Source organism: Ceratotherium simum, chromosome 2 (genome assembly GCF_057802395.1).
Source record: "Ceratotherium simum simum isolate JZ-2026a chromosome 2, ASM5780239v1, whole genome shotgun sequence".
Taxonomy (NCBI): Eukaryota; Metazoa; Chordata; class Mammalia; order Perissodactyla; family Rhinocerotidae; genus Ceratotherium; species Ceratotherium simum.
The window spans coordinates 79,177,677-79,202,888 of NC_141901.1; the positions used below are offsets into that span (position 1 = coordinate 79,177,677).

The 25,212-nt window shown below is 38.9% G+C and overlaps 1 protein-coding gene across 1 annotated transcript in view; it reads right to left on the bottom strand.

The window, feature by feature from the left end:
- Positions 1 to 21,985, bottom strand: part of SAMD13 (sterile alpha motif domain containing 13) — a 37,687-nt gene extending 15,702 nt beyond the window's left edge. The window contains exons 1-2 of the mRNA XM_004431545.2: positions 21,909 to 21,985; positions 2,397 to 2,508 (exon numbers count right to left, since the gene is read on the bottom strand). Of these exons, the coding sequence (XP_004431602.1) occupies positions 2,397 to 2,508; positions 21,909 to 21,961 (165 nt within the window). The 5' untranslated portion in view covers positions 21,962 to 21,985. The remainder of the gene's footprint in view (positions 1 to 2,396; positions 2,509 to 21,908) is intronic.
- Positions 21,986 to 25,212: the final 3,227 nt, after the last annotated feature.

Genomic DNA, 25,212 nt, shown 5'->3' on the forward strand with positions numbered 1-25,212 from the left:
TCCCACCACTTAGATTCTACAATTAACATTTTCTATACTTACTTTATCATATGTCTATCAATCTGCTCATCTCTCTATCCAATTGTCAATCCATGTTTTGATGCATTTCAAAGTAAGTTATATACATCAGTATACTGCTCCCTTAAATACTTCTGTTTGCATACTATTAATTGTTTAATATTTTTTATAGTTCTTTTCCCTTTGAGGTAAAATTTATAGGCTATGTAATGTACAAATCTGAATCATTTGCATATCCCTGTGCATATGCAGTGAGCAATGCATATACCTATAACCCAAATCCTCATCAAGACAGAGAAGACTACCATCACCCAGAAAGCTCCCTCATGGCCCTTCCCAGTCATTCTCCACTCTCACCTATCCAGAGGCAACCACTGTTCTCATTTTTCTCCTGTTCTCAATCTTTATCTAGTATATCTCAACTGCTATGGTCTGAATGTTTGTGTCCTCCCAAAATTCAAATGTTGAAACCTAACCCCCAAGGAGTATTAGGGGTATTAGTAATGGTGTTAGGAGGTGGGGGCTTTGGGAGGTAATTAGGTCATGAGGGCAGAACCCTCATGAATGGACTTCATGCCCTTATAAAAGACGTGCCGGAGAGTTCTCTCATCCCTTCCTTAATGTAAGGACACAGTGAAAAGATGGCTGTCTAGGAAGTGGGCCCTCACCAGACACCCAATCTGATGGCACCTTAATCTTAGACTCCCCAGCCTCTAGAACTGTGAGAAATAAATGTTCATTGTTTGTAAGCCACCCAGTTTATGGTATTTTTGTTATAGAGGCCCGAATGGACTAAGACAGGAACTATTCAGTATGAACTCCTCCATGTAAGGCTTCTCTCACTCAGCATAATGTTTTGAGACTCATCCAAACTGCTGTACATATCAGTAGTTGATTTCTTTTTATTACCAGGTAGGATTCCATTGTACCACCACACCACAGTTGGTATATTCATTCTTCTCTTGATGGACACTTAGACTTCCAGTTTTGGACCATTATGAATAAAGCTACTAAGAACAATTTTACACAAATATTTTGGGGACATATGTTTTCATTTCCCTTGGGTAAATACTCAGGAATGAAATTGCTGGATCATGGGGTAGACGTATGAGTGTTTATTTCACACTCCCACTAACAATGTAGGCGAGTGTGGTTGCTCCACATCCTCACGAACATTTGGATTTATCAATCTTTCTAATTTTAGCTCTTCTGGTGGGTATAAAGTGATTTAAGCTGCTATTTTGGCAAGTTTTCCAAATTAACAAAAAGTATATATGTACAGGGATCAGGTTGAAGGAAATATCTGTCAAAGGAAATCTAGAGATTGGCATATATGATATTAGAAAAGTTCACCTATCCATCCCAGCCTGACAGAATAAGAACTGGCTAAGGGATGTGGAAGAAGCAGCCAAACACATTCTTTAGTTTATAATTCTCTCAATTAAATGATAATATTAGAAAAGTAAGTTTAATGCTTAGAAAACTGCCGACTTCATTGATAGGGAGATAAGAACTATGTTTCCAGACAGGGCTGGTCTGGTGTGGACCATGGGTTCCCCAATTTGCTTCCTCATGGTCACAGCCCCTTGAGCACCATCCCTAGAGAGGGGCCTAGCCTGAAAAATGGAGTCAGGAATCACTAGATGATTGGGAGAGACCCCTTGCTCCTCTCTCCCTCTTTCCAGTACTAACCCTGTTCCTAAGGGAAGGGAATTAACATTGTTTGGGCATCAACACTGTGCCAGGACCTATCCGAGGCTTTGGGCATACATTGTCCGTTAATCCTCACAACACCACCAGTTAGGCATTGATAGTCTCATGTTAGAGATGTGAAACCAAGACTCAGAGAGATGCAGTAACTTTCCTGGGGTCACACAGGGTTAGAAGAACTAGGATTTGACTCTAAATCCTGTGCTCTTTCCACTCTACTTTGTTAAGCACCCAGAAAGCAAACTGGAGGAGGATTAATAGCTCAGTGCTGAGGCCAGTAGTAGATGGTGCTGCACGTCTCTCAGTCAGATTTGTCCCTCCTTTTTCTTTCTTTTCTGTTTTCTGCTTTCTAGTGTGTCTGTGGTGAAGGTGGGGCTCTTCCCTCTTTCAGAAGATGCAGATGGCGATGAGCGTTAGCCCTCCTCTCTGCAGCTGTGCCTGTGTCTTGGGGCTTGGGTTTGTCTCTTGCAGGAAGGAATCATTAGCTTGGCACTTTCGTTCTCCCCTTCCCCACCCCCCTCAGTTTCTTAAGGCCCGGTATGATCAGGAATTGATGTGAGGACATGCAGAGAGCCTCACTGAGCCCTCACTGCTCTCTAGTCCTCCTCCTCCTCACTGTGGGGAGGAGAGGTACTGTGTTCATCACGTGTTTCTCTAGACCCAGTTACCTGCTCCTGAAAAGCACTAGCTTGCTCCTCAAATCCTGCTGTTCGGAAATAGTTGACGACATCCATCACAGCCCAGTCTGCAGGATCGGGGGGCCTCCCATTCTCCATGGAACTGAAAGACACAAATCCAGACAGTTGTCATGGCAGAGCAGGCAAGAGTGTGCAGCCAGGCTCACTATCCGGTCTCCCAGGGGCAGGAATCAGGGCCCTCCCTTCCCTCAGAGGCCCAGATCCCAGTTTACCTCCCTCAGGACCATAATCATTCTTGTGTTTCTTGGGTTCAGAAGATCATTACTCCCACTGGCTCAGTCACTGCTTTCCTAGTAGACCTTTAATATAAAGTCTCAGTTGGTCTAATATAAAGTCTTTCCCATTAGACCTTTAATATAAAGCATTTCCTCATGTACTGCTTTTTAATGCAGAGATATTAAGAGTGTTTCAGTGATTTCTGGCAGCTCACAGCATGATATTCATACTCCTGAGTTAAGAATACCAGGCCCTTCACAATAAGGTCCCAACATACCTCTCTTTTCCCATCTCTGACCACCTTCCCCATCCCCACCCCCACATATCCAGGGCTAAAGCCATTCCCCAATATGCCATGCCCTTTCACAGCTCTGGGCCTTTGCACATGCCGTTCCAGTCACTTCTAACGCCCCCTCATTTGTCTCTACCTGACAAAATCCTCCCATTGCTACCAGTTCAAATGTCCCTCCTCTGTGAGGCATTTTCTGGCTCCACCAGAGAAGTGTTTTAGTTATAACCTCCTCTGAGTTCGAGAACTCCATTCAAACTCCCATTGTAGCACTTTCCACAGTAGATTATATTCTCTGCTTATTGGACAGTCTCTAGACTTTCCACTTAAGTGGGAGATGAGGGCTAGGGATAACAGATTGGGCCTGGGCCATTTCTCATTTTATTATTCCTAGTATCAAGGATGTAGTTAGGAAGTCAGTCAATGTTCAAATGACTAGGTGACGATCAAGCATTTGTCTGAGAGGGTCTATGAGTAACTGGCCTCACTGGATTTAGAGAGGAGGGATAGGAGAAGTGGAATAAAGAATAAAGTTACTGTGGCTCTGCCTCATTTCTGTCTCGCGAGTGGTTGTCTGGATTTCTCTACACCTCATCCAAGGTGATTCTTCCAGAGTGTACATCTTCCAGAGATCACATTGTTCCCCTGCTTAAAATCCTTCAAAGGCTTCCAACTGCCCTTTGGATAAATTCCAAATAGCTTAACTCTGCTTTAGAGATCCTTCAGGACAAAGCCCCCCCCGGCCCTCCAGCTAGGAATACATTGGTGAGCAAACAGACACAGTCCTTACTCTTGCGGACCTATAGCACTATGGGGTAGACAGTGATCAGTAATCACACAACTAAACATGCAGCTGCACATTGTGGTAAGTGGTATGAAGGACAGGCACACTGTCCTGTGACAGTTTAAGGGGCTAGGGGAGGCTTTCTTATGGGTGTTTCTTTTGAGGTTAAGGTGTAGAAAGCAGCCACAAGTTAACTATATGAAGAAGTCAGGTGAAGATTATTCCAGGCTCTGTGGCAGGAATACATACAGCCAAAGGAGCCATGCAGATCTTGGAGGCCATATTAAGGATTCTGGATTTTTGTCTATGAGCAATGGGGACTTGTTAAATGGCCTTGTAATGGGGGTGACCTGATCAGATTCACATTTTGAAAAAGAGAGTGCTGAAGAGGAGCCACAGGGGAAGAAGGGGTGCCAGTGGGAGTTCTATTGTAGTCATCCAAGCAAGAGATCATGGTGACCTAGACTAGAGTGGTGGCTATGGGAAAGGAGAGAAGAGCATGGATTTAAAGGATATTTAACCAATAAAATCAGCATGACTTAGTGGTGGACTAGATATAGAGAATGAAGGAGATGGAAGTATGATGGAACTGGATGGATGGTGGTAACTTCACTTAAATGGTGCCCCCAGGTTTAGTTGGACACACTGAATTTGGGGTAGCATATATATCCAAGTAGAGATTTAATGTGGGACATGAGTCTGGAGTGCAAGCAGATGAGTGGGCTAGAGGTACATGTTTGGGAGACAGAACCATTTAGATGGTAATTGAAACCTTGGGAGAGGTTGAAAAGAGAACTGGGCCTAGAACTAAGCTTGGGGAGATTCAACACTTAGTGAGAGTTGAAAAGATTCATGTTACATTTAATGGAAATGAAATTACCCAGACTTTGGGGATTTCTGAAAGTCTTCAAACATCTCAAAGTCAAGGGTCTAGCTGTACCTCTAGCTCACTCCCCACATAATGTTTTGTATAGAGTAGGAACTTAAAACATTGGATTATAAAAACAAACTTCCAGGGCTGGCCCGGTGGTGTAGTGGTTAAGTTCGCGCACTCCGCTTCGGCGGCCCGGGGTTCATGGGTTCAGATTCCAGGCACAGACCTACGCACCACTTATCAAGCCATGCTGTGGCAGGGTCCCATATAAAGTAGAGGAAGATGGGCACGGATATTAGCCCAGGGCCAATCTTCCTCACCAAAAAGAGGGGGATTGGCAACAGATGTTAGCTCAGGACTAATCTTCCTCACAAAAAACAAACAGAGAAACAACAAAAAACTTCCGTCCTAGCTAAGGAAAAGGGAGTCACTAATCAATGGCACCATGTGATCAATGATTTATCAACAATGCACTTAATTTAAAAACATTTAGAGTCAATGCTTACTTGTTAGAAGTGTTTTCCCTTTTGGGCTTAGAGAGTGTGAATCTATAAACACTGCAAGCCCATGTACATATGCACTCATGTACACGCACACTCGTGCACACACTAGCACCACACAAACACACATACACCCTTTCCCACCATTTAACAGGCAATATACATGGGGAAAAAAACTATTTTTCACCCTAACATTGTTAAACATTAACTATGTATTTTAAAATCAAAGCTAAATGGGTTTTAAAAAAATTATTCACATGCTGGGATTTTCCATCATCCCAGTAACATAAGCAATTGTGAGCTGACACTGGGGACTCCTTAAGGCACCATTTTCCTTCCTTCTCTTTCTTAAGGTGAGCTTGAAGAATATTTGGAAAGGAGCTCATTGTTCTAACAAACCTTCTAAATTTTCTAATCACCTCACTTCTAGCAGTGAGCACAGAGTCCCATCGGATACACCTTGAAGTGCCCCAGAAAACATCTGAATTCATTCTCCCTGTAGCTGAGTTCAATTAGCTGCTTTCCTCATAAAGAATAGTTATCTAATTGTAATAACAAAGTATGCTACATTGTAATTTTAGGATGGGAGGCTTTCCTGATTCTTATTCTGCTGGCATATGATATCATCACTTCCATAATTCTGTAATATTCTTGAGTACTAGCAATGCAGCAGAGAATAAAGACTCTTCAGAACTGCTGGCAGTGTCCCATGAAGAACAGGAGCAACGTGGAACTGGGGGCTCTCTCATAATTAGGGTGAGGGGATCCACGCAGAAGAAACAAGGGGTTAGAAACCAGTCAATGCATTTAATGATTGATCCATCTAAGCTTAAGTCTGATAGCCCAAAAAACAAAATCACTTAGAAGAAAAATCACAACGGTAGACTACTCACATCCTGGGGGGAGAAACCTGTCTCTCTTCATCTCTGTAGCTCTCCAGCACCTAGCACAGCCCTGACTGGTGCACAGACACACAGCAAAGATCTGTGTAACACCCAGAGAGTACTTAGAGTCTACAACACGCTTTTCACACATTACCTATTATCAGCCTCCCAGCTCCTTGTGAACTGGCTACTGCAACCTGTTTTTTTTTAAAGATTTTATTTATTTATTTTTCCCCCAAAGCCCCAGTACATAGTTGTCTGTCATAGCTGCACATCCTTCTAGTTGCTGTATGTGGGATGCGGCCTCAGCATGGCTGGAGGAGTGGTGCCTCGGTGCGCACCCAGGATCCGAACCCGGGCCGCCGGCAGCGGAGAGCACGCAGTTAACCGCTAAGCCACGGGGCCGGCCCTGCAACCTGTTTTTTAGGAAACTTAGGCTCAGAAAGGTTAAGAAACTCACCCCAAATCACATAGTAGATAAAGCCAGGATTGGATTCCATATATGCTTCCCTCCAAATCTGTGCTTTTTCCACTCTACTTTCTCATTGATACAACAAATTACAAAAAGCCTACTGTGTTCACAGTACTGTACTGGATGCAGGGTGATAAGGATAGGACTGCACAGTTCCTGCCCTCAAGGAGCTGGAATCTGGTGAGGGGAAGCAGACACGTAAACAGCTACCTCTGAGTAATACTAGAATTGAGGGGTGAACAAGTGCTACTGAGGACACGAGCGCTGGAGAGCCTGGGTAGTTCTGCCTGACTAGGACACTTGAAGATTTTCAACGGCAATTCTGAAAGGCACCTATCGCTCCAACACACCCTAAGCTGGGCCCTGAGAGGGGATGGCTTGCAGTGGCAGATATATGCAGGCAAATACCGTCACTTCTAAGTTGTTTATGTTAAAGCATGATGGATGATCTTGCTGCCCTTCCAGTGGTTTCAGCAACAGTTTTAAGGAGAAAACTGGAGATGATCCAAGGCAACATGACTGTGAGGCTTGGGGAGGCCAGAGTGTCAAGGCCGGATAAAATTATGAGAAGGTTTGGAGGACGGATTTAAGTGTTACCTTTCCTCACTGGGAAAGCCATACATCTCAAGGACTATCATTTGTAGCCAAACTGAGACACTTTGTTCCTTGCAAATGGACCATTCTCTCCAAATCTTTCCTTATAACTTGCCCATGTCAAATTCCAGAAGGAATTTAAATGGTGCTGTTTAAAACACCTCCCAGATGGTCGTTCCCAAGGTGGCTGCTAATTTTGTACTGATGAAATGAGATGGCAGATAGAAAAGTTCCATTATCATTTGATATTTATTATTCACTATCATCATAGCAAAATGTTTCTTAGAATATAATGTATAAAAATGATAAATTCATGAATATTTTTCCAAGCATGGGATCTTTAAAAAATATATATGTATTTTACCTTATTACAAAAAATTAGCAAGAAATGAAGGGCAGAATTTGTCTATAATCCAATCACTTAATCAAATCAATGCTTCCATTTAACCCAGTCACCTTTTAGTCCCTGTGCATATGGTTAAGTACATCATGTACTGATAAAAATTATATCATGCATGAATAATTCACACTGGGAAATGATTATCCCTTAATTAAACAATCACCTCACTTTTAAAGAGAGCTAGAGAGACACAATCGTGGGGACAGAAATGCAATAAACAACAAATTTGGCAGATATATGCAGATTGAGACCTTATTATGAGTGTTTTCATGTTGGTATAATCACAGTATAATTTTAAGTGCTGGCAGCAAAAGTCTCCATCTTCTCTTTATATATGAGTGAAAGCATGTGGAAACCAGTTAAAACTCTTGCTCTGAATCTATCATGTGTATATTTTATGATACTTATGATATTATAGATTCTGAGGGTTGATCAGACCAAAAAGAAACTCTGGATTAATACAACCCATATGTGATTTCAGAACCCCATTATACTCACTAATTGCACTTCTGCTTTACAGTTCAGAGCAAAAGTTATTTTAGATACTGGTTAATACATTGTGGTGATATATTTATAACATTATTCCTTTTATAAAGCTAATTCTCAATGTTACTTAAGTTTCCACTCAGAAGTGTACTCTAACTTTGTACCGCCTTGATCTTTATAACTTATTTTCAAAATTAAATTAACCGACTCTTTGTCCGTATCTTAAAACAGCCTTTGGCTAAAAGCAATATAATTCTGATTGTAATAAATTAATATTGATCTATTTGCCTATGACATATCTAAGACCTAAGCAGCTAAATGAGCTTTAGTTTTATCTCCATGCCTTTCTCCCTTTCCTTTCATCCTAACATGAGGGATCTGGCTAAAGCCAGGACCAAAAAGAGAAAGGATGATTCAAAGTTTCTTGACAGGACAGTTTTCATTTTTTAGTGTTCAGATAAATAAGAGTTGACTGCATTTAGCTGCAGCATACCCAAACAATGAAAGCACTGAAAAAGCAAATAATTCTTCAAGCCTTCTGTATATTCCAAATTCCTTAGCTTGGCATCAGGGATTTCATTCAAACATAACTTTCCAGGCTTATTTCCCATTCCAAGTTTGTATTGAAACCCAGCTGAGCAACATCCTGCACTCCCCCATATCCACAGCTTTGTTGTACCACTCAAAGCCCTGTCTGTTCGATTTCCAGAGATTAGAACCCTACTCATTTTTTAAAGGTACTGGTCAAATGTCCCCTTCCTAATATCCCCAATCACTCTTTTAAACCAGTCATTAATTGTTTTTAATGGGCCTACCATGAGCCAGGCATTTGATGAGCTTTGGGAACTCAGTCTAGCAAAGGGGAAAATCTCAAGTCCACTGCATGATGAAGAGGGTCATGCGTGGTCCCTGCCTTATTCCGAAAAGTGGTAAAGGAACAGGAGGAACAGATAGATGGAGGAAGGAAGGCACAGAAGTAAAAGTCAGGCTGTGCTGGGTGTGTGGATAAGAGGCTTGGGAGCTGTGAATCAGCAGCAACACCAGGAGCAGGCCCAGGGACAGATGGGCATCTTCCTGCATCATTTCTGTCCTCTGTAGCTCGATGAATTTCCGTTTTTTATTCACTCTCAAATACAATTCATGCCAAGATTCATGCCAAACACAAACATACGAACGTTTCGTATCCTAATCATTAATACTAAAGACAACTGCCTACAGACCATCTGAAGAGCTTTCCCTTGCTGCTCTGAGCCACAGCACAGTGGTCACTATTCCAAAGGTCTTAGACGCGGCTTTATTGCTTAGACAAACTCGGTTTTCCTTCTGTAACATGTCAAAAACTATGTAGAAAACAGCAACCCTTCAAGGCTGCTAATGTATAAAAGATATATAGTACATGTCTATGAATTCTGCTGGCCTTGAGTGAAACTCCCATTGTTTTCATGCTTAAAATATGATGATATGCTTAGCTGACTCTATGGGTTTACACATTTTACTCTTTTGAAACACTATTTGCAATGGGCATAACGGTATAAATCAAAACAGTAAAAGACTCAATTCTAAACCCAAGTTATCATTTAAGAGAATAATCAAGCATTTATCATAAGATCATCTGATAAGAATGAATTGTGTCCCCTCTAAAATTCACATGTTAAAGCCCTAACTCTCAATGTGATTATTTGGAGATGAGGCTTTTAGGAGATAGGGCAATTAAGGTTAAATGAGGTCATAAGGGTGGGGTCTTAATTCCGTAGGACTGGTGGCCTTATAAGAGCAGTGTGCATGCCCCGAGGAAAGGCCATGTGAGGACACAGTGAGAAGGTGGCCATCTACAAGCCAGGAAGAGAGCTCTCTCCAGAAACTGTATCAGCCAGTATCTCAATCTTGGGCTTCCCAGCCTCCAGAACCATGAGAAATAAATTTCTGTTGTTTAAACTACCCAGTGTACAGTATTTTGTTATGGCAGCCTGAGCTGACTAATACACCATATATCAGAATGAACAGACAGCCATAAATATTAAGGAATGAATTTTAGCTTCACCAAGAGAAATAAAACTGTACCAGTTACAAGTATCACTATTAACTCCTATATATTATCTGTATTCAAGAAACCATACAGCACTCTAACTTATCCCTCCAAACATATCTGCAGAAGGGTTACAACATCAGATCCTGATTAGAAAGGTCATTTTTCAGGTTTGAATTAGTGATTCAGTTTACCTCCCCTCCCCTCCTCTCCTCTCTTACTCTCTCTCTCTTTTCTTCCTCCTCTCTTCCTCTTCCTTCCTTCCTTCCTTACACATTATCTGTTAAGGGGTATCTGGTATTTAGCCACCTAAAATGTCTTAGGAGTTTTATTTTATTTTCCCACACTTTTAGTCTAGAGGTATCTTACTATCATGATCACTCCCTGTTCCAGATTGCTGTTCCCTGGAAAGAAGAGCATCCCAGGAATCATCATCCACTGCGTTCAGGTAAGTTGGGCAGTGCAGTTGTGGGGTATGGGAAAGGTGGACGGAACAGATGAGAGGGGCATGACGGGGAGAGAGTACCCAGGAACTACCTAGCAAGCTGGATACAATTCCCTCATTGCTTTTAAAGAACCTGCATCTAAGGACTGCTGATTATTTACGTGACACCACAAAAGGACAGGATTCGGAGTAAATGAATGAAAGCTGAAGCCAGTGATCAGACACACAATTAAGTTGATCAGTTTCCTCTTCCTCCTTCCCTAAGGAGCCAAGCAAGGCTTCGGGGCAACTAACCAAATATCCTGTGAGGTTACTTATTCAACCCTACATGTGATTGCTTCCCTTAGAGACAAACCGATGTGTGGATTGCTGTATATGTAAACGATACTGGATTTTTTTTATGAGTTAAGTAATAGTAGCCACTGTTAATATTCTTTTATGAAAAGTCTCTTTGATACTTCTACAATGAAGTCAGAGTTTTGAAATTCTAGCAATACCAATAATAATTTCCAACTCTACCCTAACATTTTACTTCTACCATTCACCTCCTGATCCCCTAATTCACGTGGGTAAAAATGATAACTTCTTTAACCCAATACTTAGCTTAATAGGTAATATAGTTAACACTATTCAGAGAGGGCTATTTCAAAAGTTAGTATTAATGCAAATATGGTCAATTAATTTATGACAAAGGAGTCAAGAATATACAATGAGGAAAAGACAGTCTCAACAACAAATGGTGTTGGGAAAACTGGACAGCCACATGCAAAAGAATGAAACTAGACCACCATCTTACATCACACATAAAAATTAACTCAAAATGGATTCAAGACTTGAACCTAAGACCTGAAACCATAAGATTCCTAGAAGAAAACATAGGCGGTAAGCTCCTTGACATCAGTCTTGGAGATGATTTTTTGGAACTGACTCCAAAAGCAAAAGCAAATATCAACAAGCGGGACTACATCAAACTAAAAAGTTTCTGCACATCAAAGGAAACCATCAACAAAATGAAAAGGCAACTTACTGAATGGGAGAAAATATTTGCAAACCATATATCTGATAAGAGGTTAACATCCAAAATAAAGAACTCATACAACACAACAGCAAAAAACAATCCAATTAAAAAATGGACAGAGGATCTGAATAGACAGTTTTCCAAAGAAGACATACAGACGGCCAACAGGCACATGAAAAGGTGCTCAACATCACTAACCATCAGGGAAATGAAAATCAAAACCAGAGTGAGATATCACTTCACACCTGTTAGAATGGCTATTATCAAAAAGATAAGAAATAACAAGTGTTGGCAACGATGTGGAGAAAAGAGAACTCTTGTGTACTGTTGGTGGGAATGTAAATTGGTATAGCCACTATGGAAAACAGTAGGAAGGTTCCTCAAAAAATTAAAAATAGAACTACCATATGATCCAGCTATCCCACTTCTGGGATTTATCTGAAGGAAACGAAAATACTAACTTGAAAAGATAAATGCACTCCCATGTTCATTGCAGCATTATTTACAATAGCCAAGACATGAAAGCAACCTAAGTGCCCACTGATGGATGAATGGATTAAAAAAATGTGGTGTACATATACACAATGGAATATTATTCAGCCATAAAAAGAAGGAAATCTTGCCATTTCTGACAACATGGATGGACCCTGAAGGCAATATGCTAAGTAAAATAAGTCAGAGAGAAAAAGACAAATACCATATGATCTCACTTATATGTTGAATCTGAAAATTAAAAAATTTTTAAAAACTCACACTCCTAGATACAGAGAACAGATTGGTGGTTGCCAGAGGTGGGGGCTGGAGGGTAGGCAAAACGGGTGAACGTGATCAAAAGGTACAAACTTCTAGTTATAAAAATAAATAAGTCATGGGGATGTAATATACAGCTTGGTAACTGTAGTTAATAATATTGTATTATATATTTGAAAGTTGCTAAGACAGTAGATCATAGAATTTCTCATTACAAGAAAAAAAATCTTAACTGTATGGTGATAGATGTTAACTAGACTTATCATGGGGAGCATTTCTCAATACGAAGCATTTTGAAATAACAAATCATTATGTTATACACCTGAAACTAATACAATGTTTTATGTCAATTATATCTTAATTTAAAAGTTAGTGTTATAACATTAAAGTGAGGTTAAAACTTTACAACATTCATTACTAAGAAAAGTATCACTTTACTAATTATAAAAGGAATGTTAGTTTCAAAATAAAAAAAATCTTTGCTTCATAATGAAAGAACACTGAACACAAATGCAAAGGAAAATGGTGAGATATACGTGCAAGAAAAGGCATGGCATTAGTAAGAAATAGCTTCTTGTGAAAGTCCTTGCTAAACTCTGTTGCTGTGAACTTTGTATTACAGTAGAGCCTCTCCACTGGAGGGTGAGGGGCCCTGTGGTGGTGGGGGGGAGATAAACCACTTCCTGTTGAAAAGCTGCTAACTTATTGTAAGCATCTATTGTGTGGGAACACTGGTTCCTCCTCTGTCCTACAAGAAAAGGGAAGGGAAAAAAGACCAACTGATGAAAACGGGAGTAAGACTAAGCAAATGGCAAAATAATAATAACAATTGACATTGAATACTTGTGATTTTCACAGATATGCACATACATATAAAATACTTAGAATTTTTTTTGGTATTTAGTAAAAATTCTAACATGGATTTAACATGTCCATAGATCAATGATAAGAGTGTCATGTACCAAGGTTTATGATTAATCCAAAATCTGTGCATCTGAAATCCACAAAAAGAGAATACTATGATCCCATTTGTTCAATAAAAGCTTATTTTATGTGTCTTTTGAATATATATGTATATTCTTGTGTATGTACCCATATATGTGTATATATTCTTGAATACATGTAAATATATGTGTATGTTCTTATGTGACTATGTCTACACGTATATATGGATACAGAGAGTAACTGTTTAGAAGGATATATTCCAAACTATTAAGATGGCTACCTCTTAGTTATTTAGTTAGTTATTTTTAAATTTAGTAAACACCCATGAACCCACGAGGCAAAATAAAAGCTAGAATCTTGGCAATAACTACATCTATCCCATCCCTACCCCCAAGGTAAACACCATCCTCAATCTCCTGTTCATTTAACCTTTCTCCTGGTGCATGTGTGCAAAAGTTTCTCTTAGCTATAAACTTGTGCTATTCAATATGGTAGCCACTAGTCACATGTGGCTATTGAGCATTTAAAATTTGATTGAGGAACTGAATTTTTAATTTTATTTTTTATTTTAATTAATTTAAATTTAAAAACTTGAACTGGTATAAAATATGTTTCTGTTCAACACAACGTCATTGTTTTGGTGTGACTACACTTCACTTGAATGGTTGCATCACCTAGGATACTATCGTTGAATTGACGTTCTCCTATCAGATGCATGTGTCCTCTCTAGTATTACACATAAACACATGGCCAATCTAGTTGGTGTCAACAGACTGATTCAGTTCAAATAACTTTTTCCTATGTGCCCATGTAAAGTTGTAACGTGTTCGATGCAGACAGTCCAAGTTATGAGGATCTCTTTATATGTTGTAATTGGCAATTAAGTTGACATTCTTCCTGTTTTAATTATAATATAATTAAACAATTTTTAGTTAAAAATAAGTATGCACAAATTTTAATATTTAAAAAGGAGGCGGGGCCAGCCTGGTGGCATAGTGGTTAGGTTCACATGCTCCGCTTCAGTGGAGGACTAGGGTTCACAGGTTCGGATCCTGGGCATGGACATACGCACTGCTTGTCAAGCCATGCTGTGGCAGGCATCCCACATGTAGAGTAGAGGAAGATGGGCATGGATGTTAGCCCAGGGCCAATCTTCCTCAGCAAAAAGAGGAGATTGGCAAAGATATTAGCTCAGGGCTAATCTTCTTCACCAAAAAAAAAGGAGGCATACTACTGATGCAGAATCTAGAGGAGATGCAGAAACTAGCACTAGATCCAGAACAGTAAAGAAAAAAGGAGACTGGCTGAAAGTCTACTGGAAATTTTACGATGAATAGCAATTGCAATTTGTTGGAGCAGAGCAAAAGGAAAAAAGCTGTTTGTTGTGTAAAAAAATGATAAAGATAGTAAAATGGACAATATTAAGAGACATTTTCAACAAATACATAGTGAATTTAGTAACTTTCTTCTCAATAATCAAGAAAGAACTGAAGAAATTAGTCACCTGAAATAAAAATTAAATGTCCAACAAAACATTTTGCAGTCATTTTTAAACAGAATCTGAGCTTATAAGTTTGTCCAGCTATAAACGGTTTGGATTCTTGCACAAAAAAGAAAACAATTCTTTCAATAGACATCTTGTTATATTCAGTTTTGTTAGAATATTATGAGAAAAGACTAAAGAGGTATTTCACAAAAAGTGAAAGATTTTTCAACCAAGCCACCAAACAATTGCCCAAGAATACGGATCTTTTTAACACTAAGATCAATAGATTCAAAATTTGAAAAACACAATTACTTTTCTTTAGCTTTAGATGAACAGTGTAATATAAAAGACACCACCCAAGAAATACTTGGAGTATGCTTTGTCTCAAAAGACTTTCAAATTTATGAAGAAATGGTGTCAATTTATGGCTTGAAAAATTGAACTCATAGTTTAAATATTTTTAAATCTTTTACATCTGTCAAAAAGAGTTTCAGCTAGATATGAAAAGATTAAATTCTATTCTGATGGATAGTACTTCAGCCACATTAGCTAAAAAAACTGGATTTAATGTAATTTTAAAATGAGAGACTGATGTTTCCCTTATTGCTTCAAGACAGAGAGAAATTGTGATTTACTTATTAAATATTCTTCTGCTAGTTAAGAAACAAAATCAAGGTCAAACCCAAGTCTCCTGAACCTGACTTGACTCAAAGTTGAAAGCTCATTCCATTGCTTTTCAACGCCATGCTTAATTTCTCCCTGGTCTCCAAATCCAAGCCAGCTTTGCTTCTTTCCTAAAGGAAGACAAATTTTCCCTTCCAACTAATAAACTGGCTGGATTTTTAAAAAGGTTTTTAAAAAATAATAATTTCAGATTTACAAGAAAGTTGCATGAATAGTACAAAAACCCCACATATCTTTCACCCAGATTTCTCCAAATGTTTACACTTTACCACATTTGCTTTATTCTTCCTCTCTTTACGAGCCCCTCCCTTCTAAATAAAGCAAGATGGGGAAGAAGAAAGGAAGAGGAAGCTCCAGATCGAAATTCATGGACTTTTTAGAGTCCATGACTCTAAAATGACCAGTATAAATGTGTAAACTAGTCTGTGACACCTAGAAGCCACCCTGATACACATTCCTCGGTGGAGCTTAGCCTAGAGCAGTGGTTCTCAAATGGGAATGATTCTGTCCCCCAGGGGACATTTGGCAATGTCTGGAGACATGTTTGATTGTCACAACTGGAGAGGTGGTACTTCTGGTATCTAGTGGGTAGAGGCCAGGTATGCTGGTAAACATCCTACAATACACAGTTCACTCCCCCCTTCCCACCAACAAAGAATCATTTGGCCCCAAATGTCAATAGTGCAGAAGTTGAAAACCTTGACCTAGTGCAGTAGTTCTCAGGGCATCAGCATCAATATCACTGGAGAATGTGCTAGAAATGCAAGTTCTCAGGCCCCATCTGAGACTTACTGAAGGAGAAACTCTGGAGGGTGGCCCAGCAATCTATTTTAACACACCTCCAAGTGATGCAAACTCAAGTTTGAGAAATCACTGGCCCAGTGTACTTAGAACTGACTTTAAAATATTCTGTACTTACAAGAAATATGCCATTTTGGAAAGTGAAGTACTGCCTTTGTTAAGTTGTGGTCACATTATTAAACGTTTGCATCCACCTATAAATCTTAAAGACAAAGAAAGACGGGCTTCCATAGCCTCAAGGCAGGGAGAGCCATGCTTGTGGCAAAAGCCACAGAAAGCCACCTTTGACAATCTAGTCGCCCCAGTGGAGAAGAAAGGACTCAGGCTTCCGAGCCAGATTTAAATCTGAATCCCAAACCCACTCACTTACTAGCTACGAACGCTTAGAAGTTCTTTAACCTCCTGGAGCTTCAGTTTTCTTAACTATAAAATGAGAACAATAATACACACCTCAAAATATGGTTGTGAGGATTAACGAGGCTCACACAAAGTGCTAGACACATAGAAGGGACTCCAAAAATAGTAGCCTCGCAAAACTAAAGCTCTGATCTGGAGCATGTGGCCAGTGAACAAAGGCCATTATTCCAGGTTTCTTTGGAAATGACCCTTTGTGACAGTACATTCCTAGTAAAGCAACTATATTTTCCACGCCTGGACCATAAAACGGAAGCGACCGTAAGTCCCAGTTTTGACAGACCTCAGAAACAGCCTGAAGACCTATGTTTTGGGATTCTGATCATAATCTAACTCTACCCAGTATAACAGGTCAGCCGCTAGCCACTTGTGGCTGTATAAATTAACCAGGACTTCTATTTCTGGTCAAGATGGAGCAATGGGGCCCAGATTTATCCTTCTGCCTAAAACAACTAAAAAAGTAGACAAAATATATGAAAGAATGGTCCTCAAGACATTGGACATAGACCATAAAGGACAGTGATCCCTGAGGATGGGGAACAACCAAGCTAAGCTCTGGCCCCTTACTGCCTGAAGAAAGATTTTAGGCTGAGCACAGGGCGGAGTCCTCAAGAGGAGACAGCTGCAGAGAGTGAGCTCTGGAGATCTGCAGAGCTTCTCCTCAAGCTCTCAGCAGAGTACTGATTGATTATCACATACACGTGAGGAAACTAACTGAAGCTGGGGAAAGAACCACAACAGTCCTCGGAGATCAGGCAGGGATGGGAATAGTGCTGTTTCCATCTGCCAGAGAGGAGAACCTCATAATCAGGAGTATTGGTTAGAGTACAAAGACAGGTCTTGCTTCAGTAAAAGGGTCTTGCCTCAGCACTTGATTGTCCTCATGTGTAACCTGTGTTGTGGACAAGAAGCCACTGTCAGGGGAGAATGTGGAGAGATAGAATGGTTTCCTAAAGGCAAAGGTGTCAGACAAGGGTGCATTTTATCTCCTTATCCGTTTAGTCTGTATGCAGAACATATCATATGAAAAGCTGGGCTAGAATCAGATGAAGGAGGAGTGAAAATTGGTGGAAGAAATATCAACAATCTAAGGTATGCAGAAGATACCATCTTCCTGACAGAAAGCAGCAATGACTTGAAACAACTTCTGACAAAAGTAAAAGAAGAAAGTGCCAAAACAGGACTGCATTTGGACATCAAGAAGACAAAATTATGACTACAAAAGAACTACACAGTTTTAACATAGAGAATAAGACACTGAAATTATTAAAGATTTTGTTTACCTTGGTTCAGTTTTCAATTTAAATGAAGACTGCAGCCAAGAAATCAAGTCTCAGAAATCCAAGTCTCAGAAGACTGAGACTTGGAAAGGCAGCAATAAAGAATTAGGAAAGATCATCAAGTGTAAGGAAATTCATTAGAGACCAAGGCCAAGATTATCCACACCCTCGTATTCCCAATTACTATGCACGGGTGCAAAAGCTGAAGAGTGAAGAAGGCTGTTGGGGAAAAAAATTGATTCATTTGAAATACGTTGTTGGAGGAGAGCTCTATGGGTACCCTGGACTGCCAGAAAGATGAACAAGTGAGTCCTAGAGCAAATTAAGCCTGAACTATTGCTGGAGGCAAAAATGATAAAACTGAGGCTGTCCTACTTTGGGCACATCATGAGAAGGCATGATTCTTTGGAAAAGACAATGATGCTGGGAAAAGTCAAAGGCAGTAGGAAAAGAGGAAGACCAAATCTGAGAAGGACTGACTCCATAAAGGAAGCCATAGGCATGAATCTACAGAAGCTGAGTAGGGCTATTGAGGACAGGACATTGTGGACATCACTCATTCACAGGGTTGCCAGGAATCAGAGCCGACTTCATGGCATGTAACAACTTAACTGCATCCCAGGACAAATATCAAGAATATTTATAGGAATACCAAAATATCCAGTACCCAACAAGGTAAAATTTACAATATTTGACATTCAATAAAAAATTACCAGGCGTGCAAAGAAGCAGAAAAATATAACCCCGGATGAGAAGAAAAATCAATCAACTAAAACTGACTGAGAAATGATAGAATCAGTGGACAAGGACACTAAAACAGTTATTATGACTGTATTTCATATGTTCAGAAGCTAGAGGAAAGACTGAATTGTTAATAGAGACATGGAAGATATAAAAAAAGACCCAAATTAAACTTCTAGAGATGAAAACTACATTTTCTTAAAGAAAAATGCATTGGGTGGGATTAACAAGAAATTACACATTTCAGAAGAAAAGATTAGTGAACTTAAAGGTAAAGCAATAGAAACTACCCAAAATGAAACACAGAGAAAAAAGTCTGAAGAAAAAATTAACAGAAGTAATAAGTGACTTTAGCAAGGTTGTAGGATACAAGCTCATTATACAAAAATCAATTGTATTTTTATATAGCAACAAACTATTGGAAATTTAAAAAACAATATCATTTATAATAGCATAAAATTATGAACTACGTAAGGATATACTGAGAAAAGATGTATTAGACCTGGAGACCGAAAACTACAAAACACTGCTGAGAGAAATTAAAGAAGACCGTAGCAAATTGAGAAAAATATTGTGTTAATGGGTTGGAAGACACAATATTGTTAAGATGTCAGTCCTCCCTAAATTGATCTATAATTCAACACAATGCTATTAAATCACCAGTACCCTTTTTTTTTTTTTGCAGAAATTGACAAACTAATTCTAAAAGTCAATAACCTAAGAGAGCCAATACAAGTTTGAAAAAGAAGAACAAATTTGGATGGATAACACTACCTGATTTCAAGATTTATTATAAAGCTATATTTATCAAAACAGTGTTGTATTGGCATAAATATATACAAAAATATCAATGAAATAAAATAGATAAATAAAATAAAATATATGATCAAATATTCTTCAACAAAGTTGCACAAATGATGCTGGAACAATTGGATATACATAGGCAAAAAAACAATCACCACCACTACCACCATCAACAGAAATACTTTAATCCTTATCTCACACTATAAACAAAAATTAACTCAAAAATCATAGTCCCAAATCTAAGAAAACAGAAGAGAAAATCTTTGTGACCTTGGGTTAGGCAAATATTTCTTAGTTATGACACTAAAAGTATTATCCATAAAATAAAAAATTGAAAAACTGGAGTTCATCAAAATTAAAAACTCCTGCATTTTGAAAGACACTGTAGAAAGAATGAAAAGACCAATCACATACTACAAGAAAATGTTTTCAAATCATGTATATGGTAAAGGATTTGTATCCAGAATATATAAAAACTCTCTACAAAATAACATATAAAAAACTACCCCAATAAAAAGATGGGCAAAAGATTTGAACAATACTTGAAAAGATATATGGATGGCAAATAAGCACATGAAAAGATGCTCAACATCATTAATCATTAGGGAAATGAAAATTAAAACCACACCTAATATAATGTCTAACACAAAAAAGACTGATCATATCAAGTTCATGAGGATATAGAACAACTGGAATGCTCACACATTGCTGGTGGGAATGTAAAATGGGACAACCAGTTTGGAAAACAGTTGGGAAGTTTCTTAAAAAGTTGAATATACACCTATCATATAGCCCAGCCACTCCATTCCTAAATATTTATCCAAGAGAGAAGAAAGCATATGTTTACACATAGATCTGTATACAAACGGTCAAAGCAGCTTCATTTGTAACACCTGAAAAATGGAAGCAACCCAAATGTCTATCAACAAGTGGATGGAAACAGTGAACAAATTGTTGCATATTCACACAATGAAATATAACTCAGTAATAAAATGTAATGAACTACCAACACACACTATGACATGGAGAATCACAAATTAATTATCCTGGGTGAAAGAAATCAGACCCCCTTCCTCCCCCCAAAAAAGTACATTCTAAATAATTCCATTTATATAAAATTCTAGAAAAAGTAAACTAACCTATAGTGACAGATGCATCAGTGGTTGCCTGGGGCTTTGGGGTCAGGGAAGAACAGAAGGAAGAGACTGCAAAGGGTTAAGAGGAAGCTTTGGGGATGATGGATATGTTCATTATCTTAACTGTGGTAATGGTTTCACAGGTGTATATAAATGTCAAAACATCACATTTTATACTTTAAACACATACAGTTTATTATATGTCAATTATATTTCAATAAAGCTGTTAACTTTTAAAATTAGCAGTTCAGTTTGTCAGTTACAATTATCCTATTTCAAGTTTTTTATAGCCACATGTGGCTAGTGGCTACCATTTTGGATAGCACAAGTGTAGAACATTTCCATCACTGCTCAAAGTACTACTGGACAGCATGGATCTAATTCAGACATAAAAAAGCATCTGTTTCTTTTAATTGTTCTATATCTACCTACCCCAAACTTTAAGAATGGGATAGGCATGGCAGCACGGAACTGATACATAAATTGCCTGAGAACTTCAAAAAGCAGGTTTTATTAAGTTTATCTTAATGTAACTTTGCTATGAAGCAAAATATACCTTCTATTCATAACATATAGCACCCTGTTTCCTCATTTAGACATCACAGCTTCTATGGATTACATTTAATTAGTTTCCTCCAAAGCTCAAGTTGAGGGCAATTTTAAACTAAGGGACACGGAAAAATGAAACAGATAACACTCTCTTGGAACTTACTTTCTCCTTGTAATCAAAGTGGTTATAGCTTCCATATAACTACTAAATGAGACTAGACATTTGTTTCATATACTCACGGATATCTTATGACTTAATCTGAAATAGGTAGCATATTTCAAAATATGCTACATAATGCAACTGAATTTTCCTATTTAAAAGAATCAAGCATATAACTTACAACAAATATAATTAGAAGTTTCAAATGTGAGAACAGACGTGAAAATAGAATACTATGGTATGCACTGAAACGTTTCACATTCAACAAATGGTTCATAAAATCAGGACAGAGAAGTTGTTCAACTTAATATCCTTACTGAAGCTATTTCCCCCATTACTATAGCTCTCAGTTTTGAGAGAGGTGATTTTATTTAAAAAGACTCGAACTCTGTTTTCTGCCCCCATCCTTGTAGCCTACGGACTTGGAAGGCAGGGTCTATGTTTGCTCGGGGTTTTTGTTTCTGTGTACAGAATGCAGGGCTGAAACCTCAACCGTCCCTGTTCCAAAGCCGTGTACACTAACCCTTTATGCACAGTTTGATATCTGAGTCATCTCTGTCTTTGAAATGAAATATAGAAAAAGGTAACTGGGGCCAGGGGGAGAAGGGAGGCTGGTAGCCAGTGTAGACCAACCCAGACAACCCCCAAACGGTATATTATAGTAGATAAGCAAGAAGTATAAAACTAGAAACCAAGTCCCTGTGTTAGCTGCAGAAGCAGAACTCAGAAGCCAGTTTCACTTACTTTTTTACACCGACAGAGCCATTTTCCTTGTTTTCCATGTCAACAGATAGCATGGGAAGGCTGCAGGGTTCCTTTACTTCAGCAACTAATCAATAAGGGAGAAAAGCTTGTGTTTAATTCTTAGAAAGTGAGAAGAATATATAATCTGAGTCGAACACATAATGGTCCCTTTTACAGCTTCACACCAGTTCACGCATGTTTGTTTAAATCTCCAGTTCCCTCAGCGATTGGAGAGATGTGATTAAACCTAAAGGACTGGAGGAGACGGATTGGGGTACTTTCATCTGTACTGGCACTCCCTGGCTCGACAATAAGCATTTGCAAATGAAGTTGAATCCCCGTTCAAAACAAGTGCTGTGTGAACTGGCACAGCTTTCTCTGGGTGCCAAGCTCTCAAGACATTGCAACTCATAAATGAGTCAAAGTAAAGCAAAACAATCCCCGTTTTCCTGCCCCTTCCCACCACGGGCTGTGATTTCTTTTTTCTTAGTGCATTTGTTTTTCTGTCCACTCCCACTCCTATTATTTTTCCATCACAAAGCAAAAGAGCACTTTAAGCTTTTGTCAGTAAGTATCCCCCTACCTCACATATTCTCAACGAAAACCTCAAAAACCTGTCTGTGAGATGGCCATTCTGAGGTAAAGCTGGAAGCTCACAAAAATGTCAGATAGCCCTTAGCACAGAAAGGTGGTGCTGGGGTGTGTGTGTGTGTGTGTGTGTCTGTGTGTGTGTGTGTGTGTGTGTGTGTGTAACAGAGGGTAGGCAGCTCATTAGATTTACGTAAAAATCACCAAAACATTCAAGGAGATATAGTAGCATCCATCACTTTGTTTTTTGTTTAGTATGATGAGGACTGTAAAAAAATAAAAACCCTCCACAATTAATATACAATTAGCAAGATGAAAAAGCTATCAACAAAACTGCTTTAAAAAACTAGTTCTGAACCGTGCTTGTTCTTCTACAGCTGAAGCCATAAATTAAATACATTTCCTCTCAAATCACTTTCTACTCCGGCACTCCTTCTCTAGGGATTACTCTGACATGACAAGTGCATCATTTAGTATATTCACAAGATTTTATCACTGTTAGAGAAGTAGATGATTAACAAATAATACTGTAAGTGTGGGATAATCTTCACTCCTGATCCACGCACACACACACAAACTTCCAGTTGCTAGACCACTTAGATCATTCATAGAGAAAGCCAACATTTAATAGATAGATAGATATTAACATACATTCGCACACCGTTACAGAGTAGACAGAAGCTAGTGCTGCTGCCCCATGCCAAAAGAATGATTTCACTTCAGTTGGAAACTGTTACACATTCACCATTTTCTAAGCATCTCAGAAAAAACAAAACAAAACAAAACACAATGATACTCTGTAACACCACACTACATTGTCCTATTATTAGTATTATTTTCTTTTTTGTGGAAGAGTAAAAAGAAAACCTACCTAGAAGCAACTAAAACATGTCATATTTTATAGGCTTATCAAGAACAGCCAAAGAAACCCCAATGTTTTCTTTCACAAAGTAGGCTGGCAAAGGAATTCAATAAGGAGGTACAATTTGACACAGTGAAATAAAATCAGGCTGGCTCTCAGCCAACATGACGTTCGGAATCACACACAGGCTGCACCAACTGCCTTCTGGTTCATGGCTGACTTTTTAAAGCTACAGTGTGCCTGTTCACTTTGGCTAACTACCTTCAGAACAATTAATGGAAGTGAATGAATCACAAGTCCCAAACTGCAGAATTCTCCCTGCATCTGTCTTGTACAAAGAAAAACAAGCTGCTATCAATAGCCTCTTATTTTCTCCCTCCCCTTCGTTGTTGCTGCATGATACGTCTTGGCTGTTGTTCTGAGCATGAATGTCATGCTTCAAACTATTTCTTTTTCTCCCCTGTGGGAGAAAAAATAAGAGAAAATAAGAGAAAGAACCCAGTGCTCTTGGGCTACAAACAGCGAACACACAGAAGCTGCAGTTACTCTTTCTTCCTAATAGAGACTTGAGGACAAAGTTCCCAGGGCTGGCTTTTAAGTAATCTCTTTGTGAGAATAAGGAAAACACTGCCCAGCAGAAAATCCTTTTACTTCATTATGCAGGAAGTAACATATTTCAGAGAGGATGCAAAGTAGATGACCAGATCTCCTGAGAACACCCACATTCTTTTATTTTGGCATTCATCCTACCAAAGTCAGCAAAAATTCAAAATGAAACAAATCTTATTTTACAAAACAATTAGTTCTGATTTTAACTGTTTATCCCAGTTGCACAAATAGCATAATTCAACAGATTCAACTAACACTTATTATCTATGAGCACCTGGTACTATATTAGTTACGTATGACAAAGAAGATATTGTGCCAACTCCCAAATTCATAGTATCTCCCACCCACCACCATCCCAAATCCCAATTCAGGAAATTGGGAGGTGGAGTAGAGAGACTGGGCATGATCTTTTAATTGTGACCCTGGTCAATGTCACAGTTCTTTTGCTTGGCTGGGAACCACTGCTGGAGGGAAACATTCGCATTCCACAAACTTGCTGCAGATGCACAGGAAACATACATAGTTGTCATTGAAATAAACACCAATCAACACAGGGCAGAGAATATAGGTCCCCAAGAAGGATCCTAGAAAAAGTCATCTGCTGCTGTAACACTGTGTAGATTTCAGGCAGAATTGAGGAGAAAGCTGCCGGTCTCTCTTTTCTTTAGTAACTTTTAAGGGCACTAGAAGATCAGCAACTATGATTTAAATTTGCAACCTTAATTTCAGTCAAAATTTTTTTCCTTACTTATTCCAGGAATATTAGAAATTTTCAAGTTCTCGAAAGATCATCACTGAGAAAGATTTCAAGTGTTCTCCCTGCCTGGCTTTGCCATTACACCTTGAAAAAGCAAACAATAATAATTTAGGGACAAATTCTAAGTGTTCATATATTTTTGAGCACCATTTTTTGAGCATGAGTCAAACAGGTGGGTCTTTTACAATTGTTGATCAAAATGATGAACTCTTCTGGAGATAGAGAGCTCTTTCACCAACAGATTTCAAACGTTTTTGGACTTAATCTGAAATTTCTGAACTGTTCTCCAATAAAATTCAAATGGAAGGGGGCTGGGCTGTGAGTCCTGGGGGCAAGGGAGGTGGGGGGAGGGTGTCCTGACAGCACTTGTCACACTACCGCTCAGAACAAAATTAGGTTCAGCTCACCACTCTTGAAAGAAGAGGCAAAGGAAATGTAGTTACACCCAACTCTTCCTTAGACACTCACAGGAGGAAGGATTCTGTGAA